At 30.2% G+C, this 14,322-nt stretch overlaps 1 protein-coding gene across 3 annotated transcripts in view; it reads left to right on the top strand.

Moving 5' to 3' along the window:
- Nucleotides 1–10,398, top strand: part of LOC100158841 (leucine zipper putative tumor suppressor 2 homolog) — a 51,331-nt gene extending 40,933 nt beyond the window's left edge. For all 3 annotated transcript variants that reach the window (XM_029491755.1, XM_001947966.5, XM_029491754.1), the window contains exons 3-8: nt 6,207–6,327; nt 7,832–8,024; nt 8,095–8,416; nt 8,516–8,689; nt 9,260–9,475; nt 9,667–10,398. In XM_029491755.1, coding sequence (XP_029347615.1) covers nt 6,207–6,327; nt 7,832–8,024; nt 8,095–8,416; nt 8,516–8,689; nt 9,260–9,475; nt 9,667–10,077 — 1,437 coding nt within the window. In that variant the 3' untranslated portion in view covers nt 10,078–10,398. The remainder of the gene's footprint in view (nt 1–6,206; nt 6,328–7,831; nt 8,025–8,094; nt 8,417–8,515; nt 8,690–9,259; nt 9,476–9,666) is intronic.
- Nucleotides 10,399–14,322: the final 3,924 nt, after the last annotated feature.

Below are 14,322 nucleotides of genomic sequence, written 5' to 3'. Positions count from 1 at the left end.
CGCGCAATCGCATCATACAAGATTTAGGTATACATGCGGGGGAAGAGGTGTGTAGGAAATTAAGTTTATTTCGAGAGATTTTTTTCCTAAGCTGAAAACCAGTTGCAATATTAATATTTTGGAAAACCAAAAATAGCGAAAATATAATTAAATAATAATTATTTGCGAATACAAAACACACATATTATACGAAATATCAGCGTACAACAACAACTATACGGGCGCGGGCTTGTGTGTGGTGGCACATATACATATATAATAATATATACATTATATACGTGTGCATAACAAGGTCCGAGAGCGGAGACGAAAATTATTTACAATCCTCAGCGGCAGTGGCGGGCGGCATTATCTCTCCTGTCGGGGACGGACCGTGGGAATGCGTTAACCGAACGCCCACAGACGTAGAGTATATTATATACTGACACAGACTGGTTTTTTCTTTTATTATTTCCTTCTCTTCTTTACGTCTGTTGGCCTCTCCTTATCTTCGCGGTCACCACCGATTTCGTCGTCATTTCCCAGTGCACAGTGTCGAATCCCTGTTGCTCATTATAATAATTGTATATGTAATATGTATATTGTATATACCTACTACCTACCTAGGTAAGTCTAAATTTCTAGGAAACTAAAAATTATGCTAAAGTGCGAAACATTTAAATATTTTGGAAAATCAAAACGTTCTACGTATATACAGGTCGTCATATAGTCAATATATATTACAGAGGTGTGCAAGTATAACGTACCTGCGGAGGTTGCTTGTTTTCAAAACTTTTAAGTCCGGTAAAAGAAAATGCAGACCACGAGTTGCATAACCTATAATGATATGATATATAACACACGCACCTATAATTTTATGATGTCCAACGACGATTTACATAATTGTATTATGATTATTACTGTGTTAATCCAGTGTTATTGTTTGAAAAAACTTCTTCTCCAAATTAAAATCTATGCATAATAATATGTATTGAAATACGCGGTTACACATCAAGATTTGTATATATACATAGACACTAGACTGTAATTTAGTTTCGTAGCGTATAGATATTATTATACTGATAGTAGTACCTATATAGTACCTATAATAAATTACAACTACGCTAACGGTATATATAATAGTTGAATTTCCTTATATACGAGTGACGAGTCTGATCATTTTTAACTATTGAAATTTGAAATGATATGTTACCTACTCATTTTTGTATTATTGAGATATGACCTTTTTTTTTTATTCTGGTATCTTAAATAAGTAATAAATACATATAGGTACCTGCACATTTTAAATGAATTGATATAATTTATATTCAGATTTAAATTTCAAAACTAAGTAATATATTTCTGTTTTTGGTGTATTATTTAAAGTCAAAACAACATGTTATGAAATAATTTGTTTTTAATATCCCTAGGAAATATCGAAAATTGCCAATTTACTTATACAATTTAAAGCATTTAATGGTTTAACAATAAAGTATATCTTACCTATATCTATTTTTTTGTGGTTGACCCCACTTTTTGGAGCAGAAAATGTCCTTCAAATGTCATTATATATGGTAGTTTTAAGTAGAAAATGTTGTTGTTTTAAAGTTGATACTTTGGGACTTGGGTGGTAATAACTCATAAGTGGGCTGCATGTAAGATTTTGCAAAATTCCAAGTAATTATTTTAATGGGTTACTGGGAGAAACTGAATTCATCTGGAAAGATGACATTTTTGCCCAAAACTAGTTTTCAACTAAATCGATTTTGTTTTAGATTCTGGGCGGTGTGATTTACAATGATGTGTTTTTTTCATTTTTATGAATTTTTTTTTTTTTTTATTTTTTTTGTGTCTGTGTACACGATAAGTAGTCGAAATAATGCTTTGATTTTCAACTTCAGAGTCTGGTTCGACGGGAAAGTGAATCTAGTTGGTGGATTAGGGAGATCAAAATTTAAGATTCGCGGTAATTTTTAAAAGCGCTGGGAAAAACAAAATAAAAATTAAGAAAAACCGGGAATTTTTACGCGAAATCGTTTTTGGTTATTAGTGTAACTCTAAAACAAATGACCATATATACATGCATTTTCAAAATATTTTTATTTGTTTTGAACTGTTTACGGACATTTTCAGTTTCCAATTTTTTTAGTCTTCTTTTCTATAAATGTCAGTAATATTTTATTTGTTGGGAAAAAATAATTGAAAATTTAATACAAGGCTCTTAATATATTGTTATTTTGACATTTGAAAAATATTAAAATCCAGTCACAATTTTTTTTAAAAGTATATACGTTATAACTAAATCATGATAATTTGCAAACTATTTTGTTTTTGAAATTCATAAAATCTTTTCTTTTAAAATCTAAGATTTAAAAATTTAATACAAGAATCCTCTTAAGTTTTTCTGCTTTTATCAAAAAAAAAAAAAAAATGTCTACAAGAATGTCAAATTTAATTTTTATGAGCGCTTGAAGTTAAGAATATTTTTACAACATTTAATATTCACATGATTTCACTTATGTAGCCATTTTCTTATTTTGTTGTAATTTAAAAACAAATAACTGTATAGATATTAGATACATGAAAATTTTTCTGAATCTTTATATTCTTATTTTTTACCCGCCATAACATTTTGAAAATATTTTGACTCGTTTTAAGCTTCACGGACAATTTCAATTTTCAATTTTTTTCACAATTATTTTTAGTTTTTTTATGGTAATTCAAAAAAGAAATAATAATTGTAAATACTTAAAATATATTAATCATCGAGTAGTTTTTTTTTAGTTTTTCCTGTGTTGTAGTGATGACTTTCATGACAACACGTTGCGGAAAATATGTCAGCGTGCGAATAAGACTTAAATAATTTGATACTTAAGATTGTCTCACAAAATATTTTTAAAAAAATCTATGTTTCGTTTGACGGTGCATATATTATATTATATTAGCATATGGCTCCGGCAAGCACAAAATAATAAATAGGTAAAATATATAAATTACAATAGTATAAACTAGAATAATAGTCATAGAACAAATTAAAAGACTTAGTACTAATTAAATTATATAGTTATAAAAAAGTCAAAAGAAAGCAATTAAAATTAAGAATTAAGTTTGGTAATAGTAATTTGGTAACTCATAGTTTCATTGTTTTAATTGATATTTCCTTGGTGCATTGCGTTATATCTTCATTATAAGATAAAACAGAAAGATTATTAAGTAGGAAATCATTTTTTGGTGCGATCGAGAAATGCTCACGATAACTATCTAAAAAAAAAAATGAAAGTGAAAATTGTGACATGATATTTTCTATTTTATGTACTTCCGTCTTCCAAGAATGAACATAGACAATCGAAATATGCACATAACTCGGACAGGTGACATATATGTTCTTCACAAATTGACAACAAAGGTTTATTATGTAATGTAAATTTATTTTTATTTTTTAGAAGGGTAATTACAAATATTATATACCTTGTATAACTACGAATGCAATGAAATAATACACTAATTATGTCACGTGTTTGTGTGTGTGTGTGGTTTTTAGTATAGTATTAAATGGGAATTACAATACAAGTCATAAACTCATTGTTCTGTTACATTCTTAGACGTTTGTCGTAATGGATTGTTATAATATTATTAGTGTGGCGTTGGTGCAGGGAGGTCGTCACAACTCGGACAAGATAATAAATTCATCGATGAGCGAAAAACGTTTTACGCAACACAACTACACGACTTGACTTCAACAAATCGCCTAATAAAATATATTTTTTTGCGATATACATATGCGTCCTACACTGATGTATAATCATGGTTGAAACCCTCGTCACGCCGTGATTTATCTATATAGACTATATAATATAATTATAAGGCTCGAATGTCGATGACTCGGAGAAATCGACAAAATGACTATTTGTAAACTGCACTCAGACAATTATTAACAAATTTACAAATCAACTGGCGTAACGTGCAAAAGGTTCTCGGGCTGGACCCCCCCCCCCCCCGCCCTGTATAAGTACAATTTCAGAATTCATAAAATCATATCAAGTAATACATTTTATTTGTTATTATTGTTAATTAGTCAGTCGGTAATAAGTATTTATTTTACTTGTTCATATGGCCTAACAATAAGCTATTGACAATATAGGCTATAAAAACGTAATATTAAACTTAGGTATGGTAGATGCTTTAGAGTTAAACAGTAAAGACAATATTATTATTATGTTAAAGTACAGGTAACACATAGTACACAATAGTAATAGATTCAGTACCCATTCGATAGCGTTTGCAGGACTTAAGAGTTACATTTACAAAGTCCTCGTAATAATATTATATGCATAATATTATAATATGTAGGTATATTGTATAGGTACTAAACGATAACCGTTCTAGCATGACGTAGTTCTACACTTCTCTGCACGGTATCGTGAAGTAGATATATAAACTGGTATAATATATAACTAATGCACGTGGTAAACTATCTGCCCAAGTGGCAAGTACTAAAGTACCACTACCTACCTATGTACGCATATAATATATTATAAATATATCAACACAATAAATAATCATTGCTGTGCGGGCCCGCGTGGATCACAATAATTACTGCAGGGAAAGAACCCATATACGTCATCATCGTGTTAAATCAGCTGTACCTTTATTATATGGGTGTCTTTTAAATATCATAATTAATGTATGAACTTATGATAAAGCGTCAAAGCGTGTGTACAGCGTACTTAATTTATTATTCTTAATCTTTGATCTACATTTATCCCTAGAATAATATATGAACGTTTTCAATGCTCTCCTGCAGCGTTCGTATAGTTCTGAGTTTCTGACCTGTATTTGAATCTTGCACAAGACCGGCACCATATCAATCGCTTTAAAGACACTTTAGACGCGTGTGGCCTCCGGCGTGACGGCTGTGTATGTGCGTTTTTTTTTAAAATTTTGTTTTTCCACTTTAATAAAACGTCCATCGGTCGAAATTACAACCTTGCCATACGAGCCTCGGGGTGCCGGTCGCACGACGATGGCGCATATTATTCATAATATATATATTTATATGAGTATAATAATTCTAATAATATGTATCTATACAATTTTTTTTTATTTGAGTTCAATTATTAATATTAAAAGAGAAAAAAAATTAAGAAAAACCGGAACTTGATTTGAAGGCGGTGTTCCGCACGCGCCCGAAGTTGAAAAATAAAAACACATGCTCAGAAAGAATATAATGATATATGTTATATACTTATATGTATAGGATTATACGTCGTATGGAGACTGCAACAAACGAAAAACGGGAACGTTATGCGAAACCGGAAGAACAACATTTAAAAGATTAGATATATCATATCGGCTGTTATACCTATTACCTACGACTATTTATGTCGAAAAGAATATTCATATACTGATTTACTAATACTGTTATACTATTATATACATATATACATAGCGAGTATATACATAATATAAGTATTTTCGAGTTAATTAATTAAATGTAAAATCAACCAAAGGTATAAAAAAAAAAATACACAAGTATACCTACAATTTTTTGATCTATTTTTTGTGGACGCGTGTATTGTGAATATATTAGATGCGTTTTGGGCATATGCGTAATCTTTTTTTTCTTTTAATTAACTTGATTTATTTTAAAGAATTGCACGGTTCAAAAGTTTCATATGAAAAATTGCGATCCCAAGTAAACGTCAAATGTGTATGACAATTATTAGTCGTTATTATAATTATGGTGTATACTGTGCACTTACGATTATTTTAGGTACAGGTACTAATATAGCCTTTATATAGGTACGTCTATATACTTAATATATTATGCAATTAACTACAAACTATTTTAATATACAATAAACGCGTGAACCAACCGTTGACCTTTTCCCGCGTAAAACTATATACTATTGTCATTTGTCACAATGTCACCTAGGATAATTAAAATATATCAAATTTTCTCCCGCAACGTCATAATAGGTACGTCAATGCATTCGTATATTGAATAGTATTGTATTATGTGCACGAAGTTGTAGTATATGCCCATTTGATAATAAATAATAATTCATCCACATAACTACTGCCTAACCGACGAATTATTCAAATCGTAAAGTATATAGGTATATAGGTACCTATACGATAATAATAAATCGAAATATTATTTACCGTATGTCTACCTACCTATATTATAATGTATATATATACTCATCGTGGACGTTTTATTGCAGGGAAACAGTGTTATTCGTCCAGTGGCCTTCAAGCCGGGTTCAATGAGATTCACCGACAACGGCGAAAGATATGGCTCCACGCCTATCCTGGCCAGATCCTCACACAGACATCTATACGGCAGTAAGTATATTTATTTATATATATATATATATATATAATACATATAATGAGATTTTTCTGCGCATATAGCCGTTTGCAAGCTCATATAATATAATAACAGACACTCGAAAGACCGACGCGATATAAACGAACGCCTATATGCATTAAATACATATACAATAATTGTAATTGTAATTATTTATATACCTAACTAGCAGGTATTTTTACAAAAAAGAACTTCAATGGTTGTTTGAACGGAACGATGGATGTATTGGTTTTACAATGATTGTGTTGTTGTTTTTATTTTGTATCTGTTATCACCTATCACTTTTTGTAACCGTTAAAATGCTTAATTGTTTAGAGTGGTTTCTAGTAGAAAATTAGATATATTTGGTAGTTTGGTGGGTGTTTATGGTTGTGGGGGGGGGGGGATGGTAAGTGGGTGATCTAAAATAGTGCTTGCGTAATTGCGTATTAATATATTATAAAGATTTGAAAAGTTCTACTTTTTAAATTTTTTGAATAATTAATAATTTATGATATTTTTGGTAAAGATTAGTTCAACATACCACATGATAATACTATACTAATAGAAAAATGAATTACTAATGAATAATAATAATGTAAATAAATTAAAAATATCTTTAGAAATAGAGACTAAACTTTGTGTAGACACTGTCTCGGCTTGTTGAATCGTTTTTCGGTTGTAATGATTTATCATTGAATTAAAATTTAACACATATTCTATTAGTGACCCTCCTACTATCGCAATGACGAGGTACACTAAAAACATACTATACAGCAGAGTGTCTTCTTTTTTTAAAGTTTATAATTGATGTATAGTAATTATAATATTATATGCCTATAGGTAGTAGGTTGTATCCGTTACTATGTATAATAATATGTCGTAATTTCCACACGGTTTTCGTCTATACGACTATTCCGCGCAGTACCACTGCAGCTGCAGATGTTTCTGAGGTAACTATTCGGGATTCAAAGATGTTTTTATTTTTTACTCCATCCGACTCGCCTACATACCTAAAATCTAACAGCAGTTTGACACCGACTTGAATTTGATAAAGCGGCGAATTAAATTCCCAACACCCGGAATCAAACTGAGTGCCTCTCGTCTTTCTACCGGAACATATTTTAGCAACCGGTCCAATCGGCCACAGGCGAGCTCGATACGCGCACCATAAATTATAATTAATTTGCATTGGTACTAATAATTTAGAATTTATTCGTTATTTTTAAAAAATTTGGTTTTACTTACATAATATATTAAACTAGAGTAATTTATAAACGGATGTCGTTATAGTTTACCAGAAATGTTCAACTTATGTCTCACTTCACAACATTATGTAAGATCATGAGTGATAAAATACACAGTTTTTATACACGGTTTTTATTGTGTATACATTTAAATGTGTAACTATTTAAACTAACAGTACCCATACATTTTGAATCAAATCTAAACTATTTTGTGACTTTTTCATTTTTCATCAATATTTTAAATATACTATAGGTACCAACGAACTGCACCAATCTAAGAAACCAAATATGATATCTTCTGGCACATTGGATCGAAAACTTCGTTCAGCATCTCCAATGGTGATGTCGTCGTTACCGGCTCAAACCAGCTGCAAATTTCGGCTGGGGCAGCAAGACGATTTCAAATCATCCTCTTCATACAGTTCCTATAGAGATTATCGACCTAGGTATAGAACACTAAGGTGCTAATATTGTATATACGTACGCATTGACGTGAAATATTTTTTTTTTTTCTAGTTCGAAGTCATTTGCAAGGCTCAGTAAACGGTGCTCGGCATCCGAAGGGTCAGCTAGTCTGTTAGACTTGACCCCTTCACCATCCGAATCTACAATGTTGTCCGAAATGGAAACAGTGTTAAGAGACAGGGACCGTGAATTGAGGCACCTGCGGCAAACGATGGAGCACAACGAGCAAGTGATCTTCAGAGTTTACCAGGAGAAGGAAAACGCGTGGGATAGAGAAATGCGGAGGATCAAAGCAATGGGCGAAAATCGGCTCAAGACGGCCGCGCAAAAGTCACTGAAGCTGGAACAGATGCTCATGATGCAGACGTATAAGGTAAATATATATAAAGGATTTTAATATATTAGTGTTTTAAATACTAATACTATTATACCATTTGATGTATAATGTATATCTAATCATCTTGTACATCAGTTGCAGGATGAAAAAAAGAAATTACAAGAAGAAAACGAGCGTTTGGAATCTGAGACGACAGATTTGAAAAAAGAAGTAGACGAATTGAAGGTGAGACTCGAGGAAACTGAATGGGGACTGTGTCAAAAATCCGGAGAACTAGCTCACGTAAAATCACAACTGAAAGATACTCAAGTAAGTTATTAAATGTAAATAATTAAAAGCTACAAAAACCCGTTAGAATATGCTCGTGAGTATACGTGGGTAGGTCCATGGGTATGAAGTAATTTCAGGATAAATAAATTCAGGGATGATGGAGTTGAATTTTTAACATTTGAAAATATCTATAATCTATATAGTTCAATTTACAAAATGGTTTGTGTTAATAACTTGCAACTATTATAGGTAAATAACTAAATTACTTAAATACAAGTACTTATCATTATTTTTCTAAATTCATTAAATTAAATTTTAGTTACTTACTTTTACATAAAAGTTAAAATTAACTGTTTATTTAACTACCCCATACAGTCACTTTATCATAATTAAATAACAAAAAAGAAACAAGCTAATTTCTTAAAATATACCTAATATCAATACAACCAAATTTTTTTATATACAAAATATAAAAAAACAAATACTAAGAGGTGGCGATCGGCACTTCGCTCCCCGAAAGACTCTCTTTATATATATAAAGGGTTATACGTTAGGGCATTAGGCATACGACATGTCACTATTGTTATATTCGTCGGCATTCATTTTCAGAACGAACTTACGACAAAGGGCCACGAAGTGATTGCGTTGAAATCAGAAATCCGAGACCTGTTGCAAAAGCTTGAATCAAAAGAACGTCGTATTGACGAAATTGAGGGTAGACGTCCGGAAAGGCTTGACAGCGACAATGGCGGTGACGGCAATTGTTGCGATGACCAATTGGCAGCAGACAAACTGTGTTCGCTCGTCGGACGACTCAACGAACAAGTAAGTTGTTAGATCGTAAACTTTGGATTTTACAACTCGAACGCCGTGCGCTTTGAAGTTCGCGGCAATATTATTATTTATAATACCGACATTTTTACTAACTATATATTATAGTGACGTATAGACAGTACCAATATAACCTAAATTAATACGTATAGTTATGTAATCGTCGCGTTTTTACGTATGCGCAGGTGGAAAACGAGTTGAGCAAATCGAACAAATTATTGTCCGAATGCTACAGTACCGAAGACCTGCATTCGCTGCTTCCGAAGAAGGACACGGAGGCAGATTCACCACTGGAGAGATTTAGAGAACTGGAACGGCACACTGCCAAATTGATCCGGGTGCTGAACGAGGAACGGAAGAACTGGGACCAGGAGAGGCTGAAGTGGTTCCAGGAGAAGGAGAAAGTGTTATGTTACCAAAGGCAGCTTCAGATGAACTACGTGCAAATGTTCAGGAGGACGCAGGCGTTTGAGGCACAGATCGAGAACCTCACCGTCCAAATGAACGTGTGCTCGGATCACTGCACTAGTGGCAAAAACGCCGCTAGAAAAACGGGTGCCACCTCAGTGAAGACCATTAACGCCATTAAACTATAGGAAGATTTAGAAGGACTTGTTTTTATTAAAAGCCCATCACGTGGGAAGTTATATTATATTGTTGTGTGGAGTTTTTACCATTTATTACTATTATTATGATTTCTTATTATGTTTATATTTTTTATTGTCTTTTATTTTCGACATTATATTATATCACATTGGTAAGTATGCTTTTCTGTATAGTAGCAACATATATTGTGAATACTTATTCGATAAGATACATCGATCATTTTGTGTTATTAAAAGTACAAGTTTTAACATGATTAGTACTTTTCACGATTTACCTTTTTACAAGTATCATTAAAAAATATTTTATTGTTATTCGTTTTTGTTATTTTAAACGTTCACGATTTGTTTTAATCATTCTGAAATTCGAGCAAAATTGAGAGTAATTTGAACTATACGCTAGCAATTAGGTATAAGTAGATTCTATTTATTGATTAATAAAGGTTCTTAACGGAAAAAAAGTGTTCACTGTGATTACAGCACGTTATGAGTTAAATTAACTGGCACATAAGCATATGTTATAGATGCTGTATCGAGAAAAAGCAGTGTTTGGAAAGTTCACTTAAGAATTTAATTAGTCCCGTGCGTAAAATGTTCCCTTTTTTCAAAAAACCAACATCTTCTTAAAAAAAAATGAAGACATTCATCTGGTCCTTAATTTTCCTTTTAATTGTTATTTAATAAATATTTAAATAAAACTTTGAGAAGGCTTAAATAAGTTTTCATTATGTATCTAAAGATTAAATAAATAAATATTAAATAATATACAGAATTAGATAATTTGTTCTAAAATACCTTTAGCTAAATCTAATATAATCACTGGAGCACCAAATTTACTAAAAATCAAGCATAGTTAAAAAATACTGTTATGATGTGAAATATATTTTTAAAAATGTCTAATTTATATGGTTCGAGTGAAGATAAGCGAAGTAGTTTCTCTTGTATTTAATGATACCGCAGAAAAATAAGGGTAATATAGTTTATAATGTAAATTTTACGAGCAACAATGTGGCAGCTAGTTATATTATAATTTAAATAAAAAATAAAATATAGGCATTATCATTGAGTATATTATAAAATTATTTTCAATGGTAATACCTATATAAATTTAAATGCATTATTTCTATAAATTTTATGAAATTATTAATATATTTAGATCGAATTAGATTTAATTGATTTAAATGGATTATATATTTATATCCAAACATGGAATATTTGTTTTATTCATTTTATGATTCATTTAAAATACAATTAGGTACATAAATGTTTTGAAACTTATGAAGCAAATATGAAAATGTTCCATCTTACACTAATGAACGAAATCAAAAATCATTCTAGACGAGGCAAGTTGATAGTTTTATCAGTTAAAATTAATATTATTTAATCTTAGGTATCTAGGTATTTACAACATAACAAATATATAAATGGCCAATGGGTAATATAATTATAAAAATACAGTGGTGCAGTAACTAGTAATTAATAACTAATAAGTGGAAGGTGCCAAGGTGGAACAATATTGCACATGCAAAATAGTATTAAAAAAATAATAAAATCATTATTCTGTTCAAAATCTATTAACCATAATAAATAAAATAAATATAACAAACTTAAAATATAGGTAGATAGTATTTAAAATAAATTATAGTAATTTATACCTAATTATTTTATAAATTTAACAATTTAAGGTAAAGATATAACGGTATACTAAAACTGTTAAACGCAGTAAACGTGTGCTATAAAGGTTCTGCAATTGATAATATTCAAAAAAAGATCTGGCGTCTATCAAAATTGGAAAATCAACAAGGGTTCATCAACTACAAAAATGTAATAAAAGTTAAGTTTTCGAAAGTTAATAGATATAAAATGTGTATTTTCGTAAAATTAAATAACTCAACTCATTTTTATAGGTAGGTGCCTATCATTTTTTTAGGAAGTTTCACAACTACGTGAAGTAGATGATGCAAAACGGAAAAATAATAAGTCAATTAACCAGACAGTATATTGTGTTTTTTGGCCCAGGACTAAGTATTCAAGACTGATTGTGGAAGTATATTGTTGTTAGTGTTGTGATAAACCATTTTAAATTAGAGAGTGCTCTAAAAGCAGAAGACGTATATTTTAAATCATATTACTCTACTGAAAATGGACAAAATTGGCAATTCATACAACAATATATTTTTTGGTACTTATGGATTATCGCCATTAGGTATTAGCCTTAGCCCTTAGTTGTCGCAGCAGAAATGAATAATTTCAAGACCAGTAAAAAAAAAAACAACTGTAAATACTTAATAAATATCTATTAAGTAGTTGTATAATTTAATTTATATTCTTTTTCGATATAAGTATATATATTATTTTTTGTTCTTAATATTATCATTATTATTACTTATAAATAATACATCAATTTAATGAATGAGAGCCAGGGGCGCCCGCAGAGAGGGGCTAGTGGGTGCCTTTGCACCCACTGGTATTTTTTTAATGAACAAAAAGTCGGTGTATAATAATGTAAATATGTGACTACCTATGCGTGTATAATGTATATAACATCAATTTAATCTTACACCCACTAAACTGATTTTCTGCGGGCGGCCCTGATGATAGGTATATGAATATATAAAAAAATTAAGTTCTTTTAAATCTGAAAAAATCTAGTTGTTATAGTGGTTCTATTCTTCTATGTCAAACACATCATAAATGTATTATGCTGTAAATAATCAAATTAATAATCTAAAGTCTGAACTCGTGTGTTTTAATATATTAGAAGAAATGGGTGTTTTTATTTGACCTAAAGAAAATCCAATTGGAAATATAATTGTACATGAGGTAAAAGACAATAACAAAATCTGTAGAAGTTACTACTTATTCTATACCACTAAATTAACTATTAATTATTTGTTTGATAAAAACGTATACAAAATAGTTACTTCTTATTTAAATGAACTTTATACTAATAAAAAAAATATAAAAAATAATTTTGCTCAAAGTGAAGTTGGGCAAAAAAAATAATAAATCAAACTAATTAAAGTATAAATCCATATTTTTCGTATTTTGAAGACTGTGAGACTATTCCCTTTAGGAACACATGCCGTTCAAAAAGAGTTAGGAGCTACCTATATAATTATACAAATATCTTTTATCCCACGTTTACCACCAGAATTTAGTTCTTAATCAAGCAATATTTTTCTTGCACTACTATTTAATTCATTAGTTATGTAAACAGTTTGGAAATAATATGACATTTAAGTAATTTATTTCAGATATTAATTCTTTAAAAAATTAAGATGGATATTTATTGGTAAACAATAAAAGTCAAATTGTTTATTTTAGTTTGGCTTTAATTTTAATTTAAAATTTGGAAGGAATTAAATTTATCGACAAAGAAAAGGTCCCTTTAGTCAGTCTGTCTCTGCCTACTTATCACCTAGGATCTAGGTTATAGACTACACTAAAAATTTTCCTAAGTACAGGTGAGGTACTTACCAGTACATACGATATAAATAAAAAAAATTTAATTTTTAATTTTTTAATATAAATACAATATTATACACCTGACAAATTAAATAACTCTTGTTCTATTCAATATTTTAAATTATGTATAACTTATAGACGATTGCGTTACAAGTACAATAAGTATAACATTTTTTATTTTTTATTTTTTAATAGTGAAAGTAAAAAATTAAAAATAGCCAATTTATAAATCTAATTTTTGGAACAATTTTGATCATAAAACGAAATAAATGTAACTTTTTAAAAAATATTATTTTAAGGATTTTCAGACATACACAAGTAAATCTTAAATTATTTACCATCAATATAATTTACATAGTTTTTCTCATAGTATGATTAACTAGTATTCATTTTTCATTTGTCAGATCACTCAGCTCATACACCTTGTATTTAAATTGTTTTACATACTTCACACAAACATAATGTGATGTCCGGCGTATTGTATAGGCAAAATAGGTACATTACTGCAGTGTTCAATAATTTAGTCCACAGTCTCGGTTATTTAAACTGTAAGACGCATGTTTGTAATTACATGGATTATGGATCATCACGAGTCCATGATCCACTTCAGTCCATATTATATTCACACCAGGGTATTGCCCGCGTATTCCTGCATGCAGCAGAATCTGTAGCGATCTCATATACGCCTTTTCACAGCTGACAATCGTCATACGTCAACGTTTAATATTTTATATCATAATACAAAATATACATTTATACGATTAACGATAC

The sequence above is a fragment of the Acyrthosiphon pisum genome, chromosome A3 (genome assembly GCF_005508785.2).
Source record: "Acyrthosiphon pisum isolate AL4f chromosome A3, pea_aphid_22Mar2018_4r6ur, whole genome shotgun sequence".
Classification (NCBI taxonomy): domain Eukaryota; kingdom Metazoa; phylum Arthropoda; class Insecta; order Hemiptera; family Aphididae; genus Acyrthosiphon; species Acyrthosiphon pisum.
The sequence above is the reverse complement of the archived record's forward strand: the minus strand, read 5'-3'. Positions and strand labels throughout refer to the sequence as shown.